Source organism: Budorcas taxicolor, chromosome 17 (assembly GCF_023091745.1).
Source record: "Budorcas taxicolor isolate Tak-1 chromosome 17, Takin1.1, whole genome shotgun sequence".
Taxonomy (NCBI): domain Eukaryota; kingdom Metazoa; phylum Chordata; class Mammalia; order Artiodactyla; family Bovidae; genus Budorcas; species Budorcas taxicolor.
Genome location: NC_068926.1, coordinates 44,753,379 through 44,774,545, shown reverse-complemented (window position 1 = coordinate 44,774,545; position 21,167 = coordinate 44,753,379). Strand labels below are relative to the sequence as shown.

At 58.8% G+C, this 21,167-nt stretch overlaps 1 protein-coding gene across 1 annotated transcript in view; it reads left to right on the top strand.

Moving 5' to 3' along the window:
- The window catches only part of FBRSL1 (fibrosin like 1), an 83,853-nt gene that overhangs the window by 40,555 nt on the left and 22,131 nt on the right, over positions 1-21,167 (top strand). The window contains exon 5 of the mRNA XM_052654333.1: positions 10,547-10,576. Coding sequence (XP_052510293.1) covers positions 10,547-10,576 — 30 coding nt within the window. The remainder of the gene's footprint in view (positions 1-10,546; positions 10,577-21,167) is intronic.

Genomic DNA, 21,167 nt, shown 5'->3' with positions numbered 1-21,167 from the left:
ATTGAACTACAGGAGGTGAGCAGGTGACCTGCACAGTGCTGTAGACGGTGGTGGTGCAGGCAGAGGGGTGCTGGTCGGGAGGGATGGGTGCTAGATTTAGTGAGGTGCTGGTAAAGAGAAGAGCTCGAGGACTCGGGACTTGATGTGAGCGGTTCCAGTGGCGCTGCAGGGGCCGGGGACAGCTCTGCGTGCCAGGGCTGTCATGTATGCATGCTCTGGGCCCCTCTGTGGCCATCCTCTGCAGGGGTCCTTGGCACTTCCTCTGCTGTCCCACATAGAGGTCAGCCTGGCCAGGATGGGGTGAGTACCCGGCAGGCCAGGGCAGCGCGCCATCCCCCTCAGGGCTCTAGCAACTGAACTCCAGGGGTCCTGAGGACCCACCCTCCTGGCCAGGAAACTTCTCGTGGCTGCCTTCTGTCCTGCTGGACGCTAGGGTGGGAGAAAGATGTGTCTTATGCTCCCTGGGGGTCCCCGACCCGCTCATGTGTTCCGCTTTCCCTCTCATGAGACAGCACCCCAGCATGTGCTGGGGAGAGGCTTTCCAAGTGCCCACACACATCACAGGTTGGGCTGGCGCAGACGTGGACAGCCACTTGCTCTGGGCGCTTGTCCCAGCAGGCTGGCTCAGCCCTCTGGGTTAGTGAGTTTTCTGACTCCTGACTCTACTCTATCAGGAACACACCAGAGCCTCCAAAGGTCATGCGTGGCCCCCAGGTGTCACATGAGCAGGGGAGGGGCAGGGATGGCAGAGCCAGAGGCACTAGCTAGACCCTGCCCACTGGGCAGCTGCACCACAGGTCCAAGGCTCTGCAAAGCCCCAGGGGATGAGGGGCCCACTGGGCAGGGCTGAGCAGCATCTCGGGTCAGGAGAGGAGAGGAAGCTGCCACTGGGTGCCACCCGGTGCCCCAGTTGTCTCATCTGTAAGAGGGAGGAGCCGTGGTACCCAGCCCACAGGGCTGTGGGGAGAATAAGCGAGTCTGCCAGGTTCCCGCTGTTAGTCTCTGCGCTGTGGGGCGGGCCACTGTCACACTCCACGTGTCTGTCCAGGGCATCACAGAGGCCTGCGGCCTGTGTTCCACTGGGGACACGGCAGAGCAAGTCCTGGGGTCCCTGCTCTGATGGGGAGTTGGTGGATGCAGTGGGTGCTTCTCAAGAGTGCTGGGCACTGCTGGAGTTTCTGGGGACAACTGTGCCAGTGGTCAGGGGCAGCAGGGAGGTCAGGCCAAGGGCAAATGCTTGGTGGGGTGCAGGTGTGCCAGGGCCCCAAGGGGAGGAGGGGAGGGGCCTGCCAACCCACAGCTTAAGCAGGTTGGTCCCAGCCACCCAAACCGCCTGACATTGGCACTTCTCTGGGCGAGGCACCCCATGGGAGCTTTGGAGAGCAGTCAGCCAGGCAGACTGGAGCTAGGAGGCCCTCTGCTCAAGCTGGGGGCCTGAAGCTTCAGGCTGGGTTGACCATCGGTTGTTAAGTGACCAGTTGCGCTGACTTAGTTACTTAGGACACCTGCATTCACCATAACAGTTTCTGAGGGCTGAGCGTTCAGGAGCGCGTGGCTCTGGAGTTCTCTAGAGGGCAGCCTGTTAGGGAGTGGGAGGCCGAGCTGTGGGCAGCATGGTCCCTCTGCAGTGACCTCTGAGAGAGCTTGTGGGGGCCACCACAGCCCCCTCACCTGTGCTGGATCTTCACCAGCTTCCTCCCCGACCTCCAGTCAGGAGATAGCTTCTGCCCCTGGACTCACCCCTCCCACCCCCTCCTTGGCTGTTGCCACCCTCCAGGGCAGCTGCAGCGGTTGGAGGGTATGGGGGGGTGGGAGTGGGTACATTCCTCTCCTGGCCCAGCCTGGGGGTGCAGGCAGATCCAAGCCCCTCAGATTAGCACAGAGCAGTTCAGGTCCCCTGGAGGCCCCAGCTGCCCTTGCCCCTTCAAATAGCATGACCTGAAGGACTCCAGTCCAGTCAGGGCCTGTCCCAGGAGGCTGGACACATGCTCTGGGCAGGCCTGCGGGACCCCTCACAGCTGTGGCCACATGTGTTAGGAACCATGGCTGGAGGGACAGTCGTTCTGGGGAGCCGGTGGGTGACGGGCCTGGCCAGGCCGCTGGGAGCTGAAATTCAATTATGCAGGACAGGCGGGGCTGCTGGGACCCAGAAGGTTAGGGATTCGTGTTAACACCGTTCTGGTTAAGACTTTTTGTGTTGATAAATAATTCATAAGGCAGTTAGTGCTTTGAGTCTGACAGCAGGAGAATGTATTAATGCAGTTAACTCCGGAAAGGTCAGCGGCGGACGGCAGGGCTGGGGGCCATCCGTTACTCGTTCCTGATGGGCTCGTTCATGATTCCAGCCCGGCGAGGGCTGGTCGAGCAAAGGGAGAACCGGCTTGGTGTGGCACACCGTCCGCGGTGTGCGGGGAGGGCTGGGCCCAGGCCCTGGAAAGGCCCCTGAGGGGGAGCCCAGGGCCACAGGCTCTTCTGAGGGGCACCATCTGTCCCCCTACAGCTTGGGCGGGGCTGGGAGTGGTTGGAAGGTAAGTCCTAAAGTGGTGACTATTGGCTGTCCTCAAGTCTTTGTGGCCCCCTCACTGTGGGTCACCTGCCCCTCCAGGACCCAAGGTCAGAGGATTGAAGAGAACCCAGAGATGCCTGTTGTCATGGGTGCCGTGGAGGGAGGGGCCGATGGGCAAGAAGGGAAGCAGGTGCACAAAGGAGATGACAGAGGAGGGGAGAGGATGTGGAGGGGGCCCCCTGAGGCTCAGCGTCCAGGCGTGCCATCTGAGGGGAGGCCCGTCCTTGGGCTACCTGGGGGACAGGCATTCCTCAGGGAAACAGCACGCACCGGACCCTGCCCATCATGTGAGTGAGTGTGTGTCGGTGAGTGTGTGTATATGGCGCTGTGAGTGCATGTGCTTGCATGCAGGTGTAATTACAACGTGGCCGGCCAGTTGCAGGAGCAGGTTGTGACCCTTGAGGCCTGTGGAGATTTGGATACACGTTTGCCCTAGGAACGAGGCGATGTCAGCCGCAGCACTGAGCAGTCATGGGAGAGAAGCTGATGGGGCAAAATGACTCGTTCACGCTCTGAGGGCCAGGCCTGGGCTCCGGCGTGGAGCAGAGGCCATGGGGTGCTCCCAGCGCATGCCCTTGGCAAAGTCACCCGCAGGCCCATGCCCCAGTTCTCCTTGGTGTCTGTGGGAACTGCACCCAGGGAAAATGTGACATAACTTTGTGTTTTTCATAGCAGTTATGGTCAAGGCTCCAGTGATAAGAAGCAGGTATTCAGCCTCAGGAACTTTGTCGGACAGAACATTCCAGAATTGTGTGAGATACAAGGTGGTGTTGTGGGGCTGGCCCCCACCACAGGCAGCAATCCCATTCTGTGTGACACCCAAAGCCCCCTCTGGGTTCCATCCCCTGGAGACCCCATGAGGGGAGGAGGAGAGTGGGACTGGTCAGTGGTCAGAGCAAGAATCATCCATATATTCCCTCATTCATTCCCTGCCTCCACTATCCAGGGTCTATGTACCCACCTGAGTCATTCATTCATTCATTCCCTGCCCACAGTGTCTGGAGTCTGTGTGTACCCGCCTTAGTCATTCATTCATTCAGTCACTCACTCCCAACCTGCTCTGGACTGCAGGAATGCGATCTTTGTTCTAAGGGAACTTGGGTTTCAATAGAAGGAGGCTGATGTTAAATTAGCAGCTAGTTGAAGATTAGCTGCAGCGTGAGGTCTGGACTCTTGACTAGTGCTGTGTGGGGTGCTGCTCCACACAGAGCTCAGGGAAGGGCAAGGAAGGCAGCCTGGAAGGGGTAGGGCGGTGTGGCAGCTGGAGGGTCACAACGGCCAGGCGTGACAAAGCCCAGAGTTCTCTTCCAGGTTGGGGGGATTGGCTTTTTCTGTGCCGGCTTCCCCTCTCACCAGGCACCAGCTATACTCAGACTCTGCCCTCTGAGGACAGGCCACACACTGGCCACTCAACATCCTAGGCTCGGGGCCTGAGATGCTTCCAGGCTTCCACCAAGCCTTGTACTGTCTCCTTGGGCTTCCCTCCGAGGCTGCTGTCAGCCACATCTGAATGTGCAGGAAGAGACCCTGGAGGCGGGAGCAGGGTCCCCAGCCTCTTGTCCCTCAGGCCCTATGAAACCCACTGCCCTGGTGGCTGTCTCTTCTCAGCCAAGCTTGGCGGCCTCTGTGGCCCCAGAATTCTACTGCCCTCCATGAGCTCCCCACTGGCCGAGGCACAGCTGGATGGATGGGTTAGTGGGGCTTGCTCTTCTGGCCCCGAGGGGCCGTGGGGCAGGCAGGTAGGCAGGCAGTGTGGAAGGGGCACCTGCCCTGGGCAGATTTGGGCCCCTCTGTCCTCGCTGCCCCCGTCTGTGACAGATGGCATTTCCCCCCAGTGCATCCCTGCTCGGTAGCCTCCTCCCCACCTTCTCTGCTCACAGAGGAAGCTGCACCCCGGCCATTAGGATGCAGTAACTTAATTGCTCATTAATTGGGTAATTAGCGCTTTGTTTTGCTTTGAAGTCTAAACAGTCATAAAAAGTGAATTAGCTGAGTAAATAAGAATAGGGTTTTCAGGATCCACCATCCAGATCTCTTGCCTAATTAGGAGTTCCTGGGTTGAGGTGGCCAGGGGCAGGACGGGGACCTCTGTCTAGTCTCAGCTGCCACGAGGGAGTCACTGGCATGGGGCCCTGACCACACGGGCCAGGTTAAGATCATGGCTTTAGGAGCCTGCTCACCCACCCTCCATCCATGCCCTGGGAGGGCTTCCAGTCACTCTGCCTCAGTTTCCCCATCCGTAAGCAGGTGGATCTGTGGTGGGGACTTGAGAAGTGTGGAGAAGCAACCCCAGTGAGCAAACACAGCATCAGCCCAAGTCCTGTTGTCTTCTAGGCCCGTGCCTTTCTCCTGCCCCCACTCCTGCCAACCTCATAGCCCCAGGGCTTGCCTGTGGTTCTGGGGAGGGTGGATAGTGGCACAGGGTCTTTTGGGGCTTGGACCCAGCTCAGGCCCCTGCTCACTGGCCATGTGGCTGGAAGTAAATCCCTTTACCCTTTGAGCCTCTCCCTTCTCATCTCATGAAGTGGGCCTATAACCATAGTGGGCATGGGTGGCTGCAGCCTTCTCCAGCCGTGTGCCTGACTCCCGCCGCTGTACCGCCCCGCACTTCAGACCTGGCCACCCGACAACCACGGCTGCCCCGGTCCATAGATGGAACAACAAAGGCCCCAGCACTGCCCTCCTGGCCACCCCCACCCCTGAGAGCCCCCAGGGTCTCCTCCTGACAGGGCCAGGGAGCCTGGCTGAAACCTTCAGCTGCAGTGCTCACTCCCAAGGTGGAGGTGAGCACACAGGATGAACAGCAGCCTTGCAGCCCACTCCCGGTGGTAACCAGATAGTGCAGCCTCCTCCCAGGCTGCTGCCCGCCTGGGGTTCACGCTCCTCATCTGGCTCTGTATTTTTGCTGAATCGCTTAACTGGAATGTGTTCTGCCTCCCCGCGGAGCGTTTGCAACAGAAATGAAGGTGACACCTCCGCCTGTATCAGCGGAGAAGGATGGATTTGCGCTCAGGGTGGGGGTGGCGTTCCTCTGCTCCCTAGAGGGTGAGGGCCTGCTCTTCTCTCCCAGTTCTTCCAAGGCAGCTCCAACAAGCAGGATATTTAATAAGCTGGGGCTGATGTGTGGGGCCACAGGAGGCCGGGAGCCCTGAGGACAGACATGTACTGCCCACACGGACACTGCTCCTGGGCCCCACGCACACGTGGCACCATGTGGCCTCACGGCAGGTCGTCTGACCCTTCAGGTGCCTTGCATTCACTAGGACATCTGGCGAGATACCCTCGGGTAGAGCACCCACTGGATTGGATGCCAGGTGCTCACGTCTGAGAAGCCTCAGGGCACGACTCCCCATGTCTCAGCACCCACATGAGAACACCCCCAGTGAGCACTGCCCGCACCAAGGACCAATGTCACCTGAGCTTCCCCAGGTGTCCCCCAGGAAACCTCTAGCCTTACGGCTGTGGCCCAGGGCAGGGGTCAACACCACTGTGCAGCGGCTCAGATCTTCCTCCCCTCATACCCAGGTGGGCTGAACAGAAGGTCCCGTCGCCTTCCACTCACACGCAGACCACAGATCCTGCTGACTTCTGGTTGGCAGCTGCTCAGGCCTTTGCAGGTGACTGTCCATGGCGAGCCCAGCCCAGGCTGGGGGGCAGGTGCGGCCCCCCTCCGCCCCCGGCAGGTCTGTGGGCAGGGCCTCCAGGGCTTCTGCACAGTGTAGGCCCTGCTGCTGGGACAGGGACCCGGCCCACCTCCCCCTCCTCCCCAAGCGCCAGGCCACACTGCTCCTCGGCCCTCTGACCTCTGGATGGAGGCTGGGTTAGGGGTGGTCTTAAACACCCTCCCCCCAGGGCAGACCCTCTGTCTCCATTGCACATGGAGGGACCCTACTTGCCCCCAGAGGTGACTCTGGGCCAGCCCTGGATTCTAGAACGTATGCTGGGAGCACAGGCTCAGCAGCGAGGTCTCCCTGCCCATGAATTTTTCATGCCTTTGTTTGAGGAGTAGGAGACCAGCAGCCTTCCTCGCGGTGCTGTGACATGGTAATTAACGTTCACGCTGAGAGAACAAGGCTGGTCTCTGTGGCTGCTGAACGACCGTGTCAGTTTGTGGAGGGTGATGAGCGGCCCTCACCCCATGCAGACAGCTGCCTAGATTTCTGGAAGGGACTCAGTGATGGAGGCTAAGCCCCGCAGACCTCCTGTGCGGTGCCCTGAGGGAGCAGGCACTGTCAGGTGAGGGTGTCTGTGTGCAGGCCCCAAGGAGGACTCGGGTGCCTCCACGGGCTGGTCGGATAACGTGAAGGAAGGGGCTGAGGCAGATCATGGTGATGGTGAAGGTGACGAGGGTGATGATGGAGATGACGGTGATGGTGAAGGCGACCGTGGCGAAGGTGTCACGCTGACAGAGGTGATGAAGGTGAAACTCACTTAGTGACAGCGAAGGAGGTGATATGGCTGTGGCAGCAGCTCACGTTACAGAACCCAGCCTGCCAGTCAGCTGCCGTTCTAAGCACTCCAGTGCAGTGACCTGTTGAACCCCAAGCCCACCCCACTGTGGAACCCCTCACCCCCGGCTCTACAGATGAGACTGAGGCTCCAAGAAGTGAAATGAGTGGCCAGCATCACTGTGAGTGGAGGAGTCGGGGCAGAGCCCCAGGATTGGGCCCCAGAAGCTTCTGTGTGGCCGTGTTCCCAGCATGTGACAAGGACCAGCACTCTGGGCCTCGACGTCAGGAGAGGCAGGGTGGGGTCACAGTGGAGCCCCGCTAGCATTGGGCAGAGCTGTCATCCAGGCATGTGGCTCCACGTTCTCAATAAGAGGCAGGATTTCGTGAGGAATCTCCAGATTTTTAAATGTTGGCAGCAATTCTTTTTTAAACATTAGGACAAAGGAAGCCGCATCTAGCTTTTGGCTTCTTAAGCCTTGTCTCAAGGCCTGTCCACCCGTGGATGGGAATCAGGGAAGGCTGTCAGTTAAGCCTGGGGCGTACCATGTGTCCCTTGTTATATCACCTCCGTGAACATGGGCGACACACAAAGACCTCAGACATCGCAGGTCACATCTGTTAGCAGAGTGACGCGGCGGCTTGGGGCGTGGAGGAGCTGAGCTCGGGGCCTCTGTGATGCAGGACCCTGAGCTCATGTATGTGTCTGACCTACGCTGGGTGGTCATGAGCTCCCAGCAGGGCGCCTTCCCCCAGCCACTCTTCAGAGTCACCTGGGTCCCAGGCATTCGGGCTGACATAGCCTGAGGTCCCTCGGGTGAGCTGAGGTGCACTTGGGACTAACCCTGGGCTGACTGACAGATGGGCAGAGGGGATGGCCCTGGAGGAGTGGTCCTACAGCTTCATTGTTTGCTGGCTTGACTAGGCTGGGAGGAACTGGTAGAGGGGTGTGGTTCCTGCTAAGTGGGATTGGAATTAGGGGCAAGCAGGGAAGGTTGGGGTTGACGTTGGGTTCTCATATGGGCCAAATAGGGCTCCCTGTCTAGCCACCAGCCATTACGGTGAGGGACATGAGCCAGCACTTCCAGGGCTGAGAGACACCTCCTTGAAACTCCCTCGGTTAGGGCCTTCAGCCATTCCAAAGGGGAGGGAAGCCCTCATTCTCATCCTTGTTGGAAGACAACAGTAATTATATTGAGTGGTGGTGGTGAAAAATACCATCTTACTGTATATAGTAATGAGTATGTACTCAGCCCTAGAGCTTTGCACGTATTCACTCATATAAGCCTTACAACAGTCCTGTAGGTGGGCCATTGACTGTTTTCCAGAAGCATACCTGAGGCACAGAGAGGTCACGGCACTTCCCCAAGGCTGCACAGCGGTGGTGGCAGCGCAGCGTCAGAGCAGGCATCTGCCCCAGAGCCGTGTCTTGTGCTCCTTGCACACCCAGCACTCACCTCGGGTCTGTCCCCTGCTCTGTGGGCTCCCTGCCTGGACCCACACCCACACCAGGGTGACAGTTTCCAGGGCCGCCCAGCCCAGCCCCATGAAGGTCGCCTCGCTCAGGCAGCTCCCGCAAGACAGATGTGGCTCTCTTTCCCTCCTTGTCCTGATTAATTGCCTCATTCAATTCCGACTCTATTGCAGTTAAACATTAATTCAGTAGGACTTAATAACGTGAATTCATTTACAACGCCGCCTGTGCTGGCTGAAAACGGTGAGCTGTTTGGTTAATTACAGGCTCCGTGTGCTCGCTGGCAGGCACCCTCACCCCCCTCAATGTCACATCATTTAGCTGTCACCAGGGGCCCCATCCGAAGGTGCAGGAGGGCTGTGAAACTGGGCCTGGGGCTGCTTCCCGGGGAGCCGAGGGACAGGTGTGCTGTGCCCAAGACCCAGCCTTCTGACGGCTTGGTGGGATCGCATTTTCCACCTCAGGGGCTCTGTGCTGCTAATTAGGCATAAAGAAGCCTGATTGGGGGTCTCCGGCAGCTCCACTATTTCTGCAGGATCAGAGATGGTTCGTGCCAGCCCTTCTCCAGGCCCCGCTCCCCACAGGCCATGACCCCTTAGTCCCTCCACCCCTCTCTCCTAAAGTGCAGTCACATGGTTGCACACTTAAGAGCACGGTCCGGGCTCTGCACGTGAAGCTCTGCGTGTTCAGGCTGCTCACCTTTCCAGCTTCACCACCCACGTTCCCCTCCTCACCTTCCTGCTCTGCCTCCCAGGTGTCAGCCACCGCGCTAGAGCTGGCCAGCCCTGAGGGGCAGGGGCCACTTGCCATGGTTGTCCAGCCAGGAAGCTGGGCCCACAGCCCCTTCTGCCTTTTGTGAAGGGACCCCCCCACCCAACCCCCAGAGATCTCAGATCAGGCCCTGCAGGGTGCACGTCAGAGGGACAGAGGGTCCATGCAGCTGCTCTCAGCCTCAGGAAGATCCCCCTAAATACCAATCCCTGTTGCCACAGGTTCCAGGTTGGGGTCTCCACCGTCCCCAGGGTCACTTTCCCACCGCGGTGAAGCCCAAGGCAGGCTGGCACAACTCTGTGAACTCTCACTGTACCACTCTAGCCCTTAGCCTAGGGCATGGAGAGCGTGTGCCCCATTGCTGAGTGGGTCTGGGGTGGGCTCCCCCCAAGAAGCAGCATGTGTCTGGGGAACACCCCCACATGTCTCCCAGGGTCCCATGAGCCTCCTGTGAGTTCCAGGGAAATTTATTTTCAGCGGTATAATTCACTTGACATAAACACGTCACAATTACAGCTGCTGGGAAGAGCTTCTTTTTCCTTTATATTCTTTTAGGGGGGAAATTGCTGTGGTTTCTAGAGCAGCCTTTCTTTTTAGAGCTCTATGCTTACTGGGAACTGAAAACAAAGATGTATTTACACGATTGTCACAATCTCCTTAACCAGCTGCTCTCACGTGTAGCGGTTTCTACTGGGGCGTCTGCAGGGGCTGGGCAGTGGGAGCAGGCATCCCGGGTGCCCCCGCCCTGCCCCTGCCCTCCTGTTGCTCCGAGGCTGGGCTTCACGTCTCCCTCCCCTGAGCCCTGGTCCATGGGCCTCATAGCCACTCAGGAGCCCCTCTCATCTCACCACCCCCCGCCCCAGGGAGCTCAGCACCTGGGAGGGGACCAGAGGGGAGTGGGGTTTACTCCATGTGTTTCCTGGGGTTACCTGTTGGCTCTGGGCCCGCTTGGGCCTGGGACGGTGGCTGGTCTGCGTCTTCCCGGTCACGTGTTCTCCTTTGTCTCACCTCTGCCTCGCCTACACCCGTGCCCTTCCCCCGCACCAGGGTCTCAATGGAGCTCTGACCCAGAACTTGCCAGGGGCCCCCAGAGCCCTCCCAGCTTCTGGTACGTGGGTCCCTGGCTGGGGCCACTCCCACCCCAGACCCGAGGCCCCGAGTCAGGGTGGGGGTCTGCCAAAGCCACCGCCTCTGGCCCTCCCTGCCCCCAGCCTCACCTCACCCACTAGCAACCAGCCTGCCTACGGGACACTGACTCCCCCCTCTCTCTCTCTCCCCCCTCTGCAGTGTGACAGCGAGAGCGACGGGGATGACAAGGTAAGCCGCAACCCCCTACACACACTTCACCTGCCCCTCCTGCTGACCTGGCTTCCTGGCGGGCTGGGCCCCAGAGACCAGGCAGAAAAGTTGTGGTTCTCCTGTGGGGCATGCGGGGGCTGGGGGTGGCCTCCCGGGTGTGGAGGTGCCAGCCTGGCCTGGCTGAGGAGGCCAAGGACGTCATGCTGGGGTGCTGCTCAGGCTCCCTGGGACTGCAGGACCGTACCCCAGCTCCTGGCCTGTCTTCAGCCGTCAGTCCAGGGTTCCCTGGGATGGGGGCACCGTGGGCAAAGCAGGGGCCACGCTCTGTTGGGCCAAGTGCAGCCCCCAGTGTTTCCAGGCTGGGGGTTGTAAACATCACCCCCAAACAGACACTTCTGCTAATAGCAGCAGCGCCTGGTCCCTCGCAGTCCCCCCCAGTCCCTGATTTTCAGGAACAGTGAAGTTTCCACTGTCTCGGGGTTTATGCAGTGGGGAGTTAGCATAGGGGCAGCAAGGGGCCCTCCCACAGTGCCAGCGTCCTTCTGCACTCCTTTCCACAGCGCCTCCCTTGGCCCATGGGATTCGGGAGTCCTTGGTCCTGGTTATCTGCTGGGCCCTGTGTGTTCTGGGGGGCGGAGGAAGAGCTCTTAGCTCAGCAGCTGTTTGCAGAACACCTACTGTTTGCTGAGCTCTGTGGGCAGGGATACAATTGGGGGCACCACTTGGGACTGGCTCTCAACTTGGAAAAACAGCAACGGGCATGAGACTCAATGGGTGCACACACCTGGCACTCACTCAAAGCACCATGGGGCAGGACCTGCCACTACCCGATGCAGATGTGGCAACTAAGGCACAGAGAGGGAAAGGAACCTGCCCAAGGCCACACAGCTGGAACCCAGGGAGTGTGGCTGCACCATCTTTGGTGAACAAGTGAACAGCCCACCTGAAGAATCTTAGGTGGTGAGACTGGCAGGAGGTGGCCACACCGATGCGATGGAGCCCCTGGCCCTCGGGGTGGGGCCCAGGGGCCAGCACTGAGCACCATGGGGGACGTGTGTCCAGGCAATGAGGGCAGTGTGCGTAAGGGCACTTGGTGAGAGGCGGACGGGAGGGCTGCTGAGTGCTGTTTGCTGAAGGTTTTGTGAACTGGAGCGTGGTTCCATCAGGAGGTCTGTGCGGTGTGTGGCCATCAGTTGCCACCTCCCTGGTGTGGCCTGGCCTGCCTGGACTGGAGCTGTGGATGGACAGACGGCCAGTCTCTCTCCTGCAGGCTTCACGCTTTAGCATAGCTCAGCCTGTAAGCAGGTGAGCAAGCGTGGAAAGGATTCAGAGGCTGCCTGGCAGGGTGAGCAGGGTCAGGGCAGGACTGTAGCGCACACCTGGGTCCAGATGACAAGCCTCATGGCAGGCGTACTGGTCTGGGCCGGGCGAGTGAGGCAGGGGCGGAGAGGTGGAGGTAGCAATGGGAGTCACATGGTGGATAGAGGAGGGGCAGGTGTGGGCACGGGGGAGGTCAGGGATGTGCTGTCCAAAGTGAGTTGGCCCAGATGCCCTGTGGGGTCCCTGTGGTCTAGACCATCCTAGGAAGGTGGCAAGAGGGCAGGGCAGCTGGGAAGTGTCTCTGGTCGTGGATGCCCTCCCCTCAGCTGTTCTGTGAGCGGACAGGGCATGGTGGGCGCCGGCAAGGTGAACCCCGGGCCAGGTGCCGCGTTGCCACAGGCGCTATCACTCCTGATGCCTTTAATGAATTAGATTATAGCACCTGGGAGAGGGCTGTGTTGGCCTGTTGCCCTCAGCACCTCCTTTCATTTAAAACCAACTTGCAGGAGAAGTGCTCTGAAGCCAAGGGCCCTCTGAGGGAGGGTGTGGGAAGGGGGTTTCGGAGACCCTGAGGCTCCTGACTGTGCCTTCCAGAGCCGCCTGGTCAGCGCTGGCCCTGGCAAGGTTCTCCCTCCACCCTTTGGTCCACCGTCCTGCAGGAGGCAGGACCCTGGGATTGGAGACCAGAGGCTGGAAGGGCAGAGCCAGGGCCCAGCCACACATGGCCGCCGCGAGCACACACACCGAGAACTGCACAGGGCCATCGGCTCCAAGCATCAAGGCCGGCGGGCTGTGACCGAGGGCGCTCGGGGGGCCGTGGCTTTGGCTTTCTCTACACTTACACCCACCCTCGAGCTGGCCCAGAAGCTCACTCTGGCCAAGTCTGGGGGTGGTCTGGAACCCGTGGTTCTTCCTGGCGATTTACTGTGCAGCCTGAGGGAAGAACTCCACTCTGGGGGGTCTCTGAGAAGTCCAGGGTATGCGTCCCAGAGCCCTCTGTTGGCAGGAACTGGCTGGGTTCTGTGTTGGGCCTCAGGGGGTCCTGAGGAGGAAGGGCTGAGTCCAGCCTTCCTCAGGCTGACTGGGCCGACAGTGGCAGGCCCTGAATGGGCTGCACGGGTGATGCGGGGACACACCCAGTCCCGCGTGCGACAGCCCCTGGCTCTGTTGCAGGGCTGGCCAAGGTCAGAGGAGGGAGAGGGAAGCCGCCCACCCTCCACACCCCCGTGCCCCCACCTGCTTCATGACTGATGGGGGCTACAGTGAGCAAGTTAGCATGGAGTGAGTAAGCCTGTCTGCTGCTGTTTGTAAGGAGACGCGTCCTCAGAAGTGGACAGAGCCAAGTCATGCTTTAGAAAGCCCCTTGGCTGGTAAGCCAGGGAAAGGTACAGGTCTCCTCCCAGGTCACCCAAGTTTGCCTTCTCCGTGAGCGTGTGGGTCTCCTGTGACACTTGAGTGTGTCCCTGGGCAGATTGAGTTGGAGGCCAGAGGCCAGGGCTGAGATTCCATGCAGCTGACAGTGGTGCCACTCAGCCTAGGCTAGAGGGGTCCTGGACGGAGCCCCATGAGCTGCCTGATGGAGGGGAGGTCATGGGGCTTCGCAGAGTGGTCACCTAGGACAAGGGCTCACTTTAGGGCCCAGGATATTCACCAACCAGCATGGCTGAACCTTGGTATTTCTGCCCCTGGGACGGGGATGTGCATGGTCAGAACTGACTGGGTCCTGGATCAGTTAGGAAATTCATTTACTTCTGTAATGGAAACTGGACTTAACAGGGGCTTAGTAGTTTCTTTTTCTCACCTAAAGGCCTGGATGTTGGCCTTCTAGGTTGGCATGGCCCGTCTGCAGTCATCAGGTTCCTCTTTCTACTTGGCATTCTTGGCAAATGGCTTCTTCCTCATGAAAGTGTTAGTTGATCAGTCATGTCCAACTCTTTGCGACCCCATGGACTGTAGCCCACCGGACTCCTCTGTCCATGGAATTCTCCAGGCAACAGCAATGGAATGGGTTGCCATTCCACTCTCCAGAGGATCTTCCCAACCCAGGGATCATCGAACCCAGGTCTCCTGAATTTGCAGGCAGATTCTTAACCGTCTGAGCCACTAGGGAAGCCCTTCCTCATAGTCACCACTTAATCCCCGGGGGCAGTTCTAACACCAGCCGTTTCATCTGCATTCCCTCTTCTCACACCATTGATCTCACAGAGTGACTGATCACCTCCATGGAGAGGCAGGGATGATGTTGGTGCAAAGTGTCCAGTGGAGCCGAAGCAGAAGGAAGGAGGGGATGAGCTCAGAGGGGTCACGATGTAAAAAGTAATCATGGCAAGAAGTTCAGCTTTTGTTCCAAGCCCTATGGGGAACCACCATCCTGAGAGGTCCCTGCCACACAGCCTTAGCCTGGCAGTGCTCCCTGGGGACACTTATTATGCACCAAGGGTATCAAGTGTGGTTCAGACTTCTTGGTTTCCTCCATGGCAGGGACACCCGGTTACTGAAGGCTGTTTGGTTCTGAGTCGAGGTGGTGTATGGAGAGTTCGGATAACCAGAGAGATCTGAGTGCCTTCTGTCGTTTGCCCGAGCTGGGTTTCTGGACGATGAGTAACTTCCTCTGGAACCATCAAAAAGCAGGCGCAGGTCAGAGGGCCCTGGCAGACACTCACCCGGGACCTCAACCAAAGTGACCATCCACCTCCCCACCTCAGTTTGGCTGGCCTGTGGCAGGGCCCCCTCCTGAGAGCAGAGAGAAGGGCTCTGCCCCCGGCAGCGCTCCGACTGCTTTCCTCCAGGAGCAGAGCCAGTAGGAGCTGGACGGGAGGAAGGCCACGTGTCTCCATAGCATGTCCAGGATGGCCAAAGTCCTGCCTTTAGGAGTCTGCAAGGGCATGAGCGGGACAGAGGACAGCGTCCACTTACAGCAGTGCCCTGGCCTCCCCCGGAGCCTGGCAGCCAACAGGCCAGGGGCAGCTCCCTGCGCACCCACGGCGGTGCCTCCCAGGACAAATTGGAACAAGCTTGACCTGTCACCTTCCTTGGTGCAGAGCAGATTTGAACCAGCTGGTTGGAAGCCACCTGGGCTGCTCTCAGAGAAGGGGTCAGTGAAGGAGGAGCAAGCTGGGCGTGCAGGTGGGGCAGGAGAGTGAGAGGCTGCAGCCGATGGAGTCTGTCCATGCTGACTCACCCACGTGCTGGGTGCTGACGACGCCATGGCAGGCAGGGAGGGCAGGACGGTAGGAAGGTCCAGGGCCCATCCCTCCTGGCCAGTTTGCTCCAGTGTCTGAGGCCAGATGGACCTGTCCCTCCCACCTTGCCCCCCACCCTGGGCTCCTGCCAGCCCACCTGCCCCTCCTCATCAGCCTTGGGCTCTGCCTCTGGCTCCAGGTGCAAACACAATAAGGACATTGTGCCTCCCAGATACAGACAATCAGAGACCAGCCCAGCCCCTGAGGCTGACACCCAGACAGACAGATGGAAAGCCTCTCCACCGCCTCTCCTTCTGAGGGACCAGGCCCTGCCCTGGGGGCAGCCCATGCCCCAGGCTTCAGGCCCCCCTCACCGCCCCAAAACATGTGGCTCCCCCCCCCCCCGCACATAATCCCCCACATGCTTTGCCATGCTGCCCCCAAGTCCTGCTCTGTGCACCCGACTGCTGGCGGGGAAGGCGGCCGTACTGCCAGGAGGCTTTGGAGCCTAGCGGCCAGATGGCTGTGGTTGGAGTCTAACTGCTTTTTTATTGGAAAAATATGGGGTGAAAAATTGTGTGGGGCTCATGAGGCAACCCGCTGGCCTGGCCAGCTGCCGTCTGCCTGAGCGGCTCAGCGAGGTGGCTGGCCGGCCAGCACCTAGCTCTCTCTGGAGGGCTGTCTGTCTGTCTGGCCTGTCTGCCAGGCTCAGCCCCCCCATCCCCGACTCCACCAGAACATGCTCCCTGTGCTGGGCTGCAGGAACAGGACCTGGGAGGGGGCAGTCAGGCAACTGGCTGGAGGGCCTGGGGCCCTCTTGAGGCCCAGACTCCCACAGCCAGCCCTCCACCCCCTGAGCCTCGGCTCTTTGCTGAATGTTGTCAACTAGGGGTCATGGTGGTTCCTGCAGCCTGGGGTTGGAGGCAGGGATTCCAGGGGTTGGTGCTGGCTGCTGAGGTGGTCTGGCCAGCTTCTCAGCCCCAGCCCCACTCTCACCCCCACTTCAACTCCCACCCCTTCTCCCACCCCAGCACATCCTCTTCCAAAGCCCCAGGTCAGCCTTGCTGCTTCTAAGCCCTCAGTCCGCAGTGAGCAAAGACCCCAGTCCAGGCTCAGCCTTCTCTGAACCCCCATGTTTCCATCTCTGAAATGAGGCTTAGCAGGTCTACCCCTTAGGTCCCCTGTGACAAGGTAAGGGCACACAGACATGACACACAGCAGCTCAGACAGCGCCTGGCTTGCGTCCCTGCTGCCATCACAGGGCACCGCCCCTCTGGCCCTGCCACCACCACCATGGCCATCCCCGGCTGACACCCTCTGAGAAATGCTCAACACCCAGTTCCCGCGGGATGCCCCTGCTTGCCCTCGGATCACCCCTGCTCACAGAGGTTTTCCTCCGTGTGCCCGGCCCAGCCCCAGTCTTGAGAACACCTGCCAGAGTCCATAGGAGGCTCACCCACCCTCCTCTCTCCTAGCCGCTGCCCCCCTCCCAGGCCAGATGCTGTGGGGACAGAAGCGCCCGGAGCTAGTGCTCCTCGGGTGCCCCCACCTCAGCTGGAGCAGGGCGACATCACAGGGGTGTCCTCACGAGGGTTGGGAGGGGCTGTGCACCGGGACCTAGGGCTGCTCTGCCCAGAGAGTCTTCCCACGGGTCTGCCCAAGGAAGAGCCTTTGGCAGTTTGCTCTCTGAGGGTCTTGGGCTGGAACTGGGGGCAGTGCATAGATCCCAACAAGGACTGTGATCTGGTGACTAAAACATAGCGCATACCTCCTGGGCCCTGCCCACATTGGTTAATTCTGCCCCAGCTAACCCTCTGAAGTGACATCTGTCCTGCAGCCCAACCCACAGCGAGGAACCTGAGGGACCGAGTGAGGATCCGCCAGGACTGGAGTCCCCAGGGAGAGTCAGGCACTGTCAGGCTACTGCAAGGATCCTAGCAGGCGATGGCGAGGCCTGGGCTAGAGGTGCAGGGGTGGGGGTGGTCCTTGTGTCCTACAGCTGCCACAGCAAAGCACCAGTGACCTAAAGCAGCTAAAGTTTATAGTTCAGGAGGTCAGAAGTTCAAAATGGGTCTCCTTAGGCTAAAATCCAGAGACCCGGGGCCCTTCAGATCGCCACATCTGCCCTGCTAGCCTCAGAGGAGGCCTCCCTGGGCTGGGGGCACCCAGGGCCTGGTGCAGACGTGCAAGGTGGGTGGTCTCTCTACCTTGGGGCAGGTGGGGAGACTGGTGGGAACCATGGGATTCATCAGGACACACGGAAGACCAAGCGCACAAAACAAGTGGATGCTTTCAGACACAGTCAGAGCTTGAGAACAAATAGGGTGGATGGGGCAGGGGTTAGAGGTAGACCGAGACAGCCCATCCCATCCCCCTAAACTTGAGACCTCTCCCTTCACACCCTGACCCTGCCACAGCGGAGAGGTGGATTAGCGTCCACAAGAGGGCTCCGCCCTGTGAGTCCCGTTCCCTACCCCCATCCCACCTCCACCCCTTAGTAGGACCAGAGGCATCGCCCTACTCGATGCCTCCCACCCCACTAAGGGACCTGCAGACCAGACCCTAGTCCCCAGTCCCAAAAGAAAGGGCTTTGCAGTTATTCTGGCTGAAAAGAGCCAAGCCTGCCTCCTGCCTCCACCACTTCCTCCTGATACGCAGAGCTCATGGCTCCTGCTTCAGACACTGGCTGAGAATGCATTGCCCTCAGGGATGGGCTGGTCAGGGTGCCCACCGCACGCTCACTGGACTCAAGCACCGCACACTGGGTGGCTCAATCCATGGCAAGTTACACTCTCGGTTCCAGTTACGGAGGCCGGGGCCTAGAATCAAGGTGTGGGCAGGGCTGTACTCCCTCCGGAGGAGCCTTCCTGCCTGTGGTGGCCTCAGGCTTCCCGAGCTGGTGGAATGGCTCCCATCTCCGCATCTGCGGTCACGCAGGCCCTCACACCCCCATGACTGTCTCCTCTGTGCAGAAGAAGGCAGACATAGGACTTGGGTGCCCAGTCTAGGACGCTTACCTGGAGATCCTGGATCCCACCTGCCAAGACCCTCATTCCAAATATGGCCCCATTCTGAGGTCCTGGGTGTGCGTGTCTCTGGGGGCACACTCAGCCCAAGGCAGGGTGCCCTGTCCTCCTGCCCGCAGCCACCTCGTGGACAGCACGAACTGCAGAGGACTGTTGTGGCCACAGTGCCGAGGATGGCAGAGGGCCCGCTGCCTTAAAAGCTCCGCTGTGCATCCCCTCAAACTGTAGTCCCAAGCCCATCACCAAGCTCCCTCCTCCAAGGCTTTCCGAAGGGTCTTCTTGATTGCATGAAATCTCACATCTCTGGCACAATTTGCATTTACCCCCTTGTAGCTGTTCTGCACTGGATTTCCTTTTTCTGGTCAGTGAGGAGGGCAAGCCAGCACTGAGTGGGATCTTAGTGACCTTCTGTTGTTCAGTCACTATGTTGTGTCTGACTCTTCGGACGCCCTGAACTACAGCCCATCAGACTTCCCTGTCCTCCACCATCTCCTGGAATTTGCTGAAGTTCATGTCCATTGTGTCAGTGATGCTCTCTAACCATCTCATCCTCTGCCGCCCCCTTCTCCTTTTGAAACCTTCAGTCTTTCTCAGCATCAGGGAAGTATTGAAGCTTCAGCATCAGTCCTTCCAATGAATATTCAGGGTTGATTTCCTTTAGGATTGACTGGCTTGATCTCCTTGATGTCCAAGGGACTCTCAAGAGTCTTTTCCAGCATCACAGTTCAAGAGCATCAATTCTTCGGCACTCAGCCTTCTTTATGGTCCAACTCTCACATCCATACGTTACTGGAAAAAACCATAGCTTTGACTAGACGCACCTTTGTCGGCAGAGTGAGGTCTCTGCTTGTTCATACGTTTTATAGGTCTGTCGTAGCCTTCCTTCCATGGAGCAAGCTTCTTTTAACTTCATGGCTAGAGTCATGGTCTGCAGTGATTTTGGGGCCCAAGGAAATAAAGCCTGTCACTGCTTTCACTTTTCCCCCTTTTGTTTGCCATGACGTGATGGAACTGGACACCATGATCTTAGTTTTTTGAATGTTGAGTTTCAAGCCAGCTTTTTCACTCTCCTCTCTTAGCTTCATCAAGAGGCTGTTTAGTTCCTCTTCATTTTCTGCCATTAGAGTGGGATCATCTGCATATCTGTTGTTGTTTTCTCCCAGCAATCTTGACTCCAGCTTGTGATTCATCCAACTCACATTTCCCATGATGTACTCTGTATGGAAGTTAAATAAGCAAGGTGACTATATACAACCTTGACGTATTCCTTTTCCAGTTATGAGCAAGTCAGTTGTTCATGTCTGGTTTTACCTGTTAAGTCTTCACCCGCATACAGATTTCTCAGGAGGCAGGTCAGGTGGTCTGGTATTCCCATCTGTCAAGAATTTTCCACAGTTTGTTGTGATTCACACAGTGAAAGGCTTTAGCATAGTCAGTGAAGCAGAAGTAGATGTTTTTCTGGAACTTCTCTGCTTTTTCGATGATCCAGAAAATGCTGGCAATTTGATCTCTGGTTCCTCTTAGTGAGCATTTGTAGATCTTTCTGGCCTTTGCCTCTTTCCCAACACTGGATGACCGACAGGCCCAGCTAGCATGGACCCTCAGCACTCTGCCCCGCCCTCCATGCCCTCCCCTCAGCTGAGCCTGCCAGCCTGGCTGAGAGGATCCAGGTTCCAGTCCACACCCATGACCTCCGTCTATGTGAGGCCACGCAGCTCCTTGGCAAGAACTAACCAAGGCAGGGGAGCTGGGCCCAGGAAGCCTATCCCCCTCCCCCCAACCCCCAAGCCACACTGGCCTCACATACACAGCGCCCCGTCTTGGCAGGCGTTCCTGTCACATGGCCCATGGGCCTTCATCTGTAGTCCCTGTATCCACCTGCCCCACTGAGAGAGAGCCACGAGGGAGTGGGCAGGCTGTCACCATCTTGGCCTAGCAGAGGGGAGCCCAGCGACTAAGTGGCAGTGGGGTGGGTACTCCTAGTGCCTCCCAGTTGTGGGTGGAGCACTGTGCATGGACCCCGTGACAAAGCCTCCGCGTGCTCTGCGCAAGGACACCAGACACAGAACGTTGGTTGCTGACCTCCGAACCCTGGGTAACCGTGCTGCTGACCACAGGCTGCAAGTGGATTTCATCTGTCTGGCCTGAAGGTCTGAGAGACATCCCTGTGCTCTCCAATGGCTGCCTTCATTCTTCCTGCTAATCTAGTCCCACTCCATTTCTTTCTAGATTTCTAACCCCATTAGGTCTTCTCAGATCACACCACTCTCCTTTCTAAAGGGACTTAAAGATGGTCCTGCCTAAAGTCTGGTTTTCCTCCCAAACCAGAGGATGGGGCCAGGATTGCAGCCTTTCCAAGGACTAAGTGCTCACGTTGGACTTAAGAATGACGTTCGACATGAAGCCGTATCATTACGGGAAGATGGGGTCTCCGCCAAGGTTTGAGGCAGCGGTAGGAGAGGCCCCAAGACAGGAACCAAGGGGGGACATTGAGACCTTGGTCAGACTCAGGAGCTTGTTCTACCAGGTTGATGAGGCTGGGCTAGGGCTGGCGAGTCTCCTAGCTGCTCCCGCTGGTTCCTGGCACTGGCCCAGCCCTCAGTTCCCACCTGCTCTCCCCACCTCCACCCTGGCTCCTAGAACCTGCTACAGCCAGGGGTGGGGTCTCCAGGTAGCTGGAGAGGCTGGGTGCAGCCTGACTGCTCATCTGTAGGACACATGGCAATGGAATGCCTTTGGGGGCTCAGAGGATTCAGCTGCTCAGTTGGGGATGGCGCCTGACCTGGTGTACCAAGGTCACCACCTCGGAGCTCTAAGCTCCATCACCAGCTACTGGCTGACATCTCCCATGGAACAGTCCCTGTCCCCACGTCTGGAGGGGTCCCACCCCTTTCCATCCCCACACCTGCTTGTCACGGCAGCTCCTAGCCCAGCTCCTTGCACCCCACCCAGCCCTGTGATGGCTCCTACAGCAGGGCCTTCTTAATGACCTCATCATGTCTGCATTCCTCAGACTCCACACACACCTCTTCCTGTCACTCAGCACAAGTGCCGGAGCTCTGTCATGGCCTCGAGGCCCTG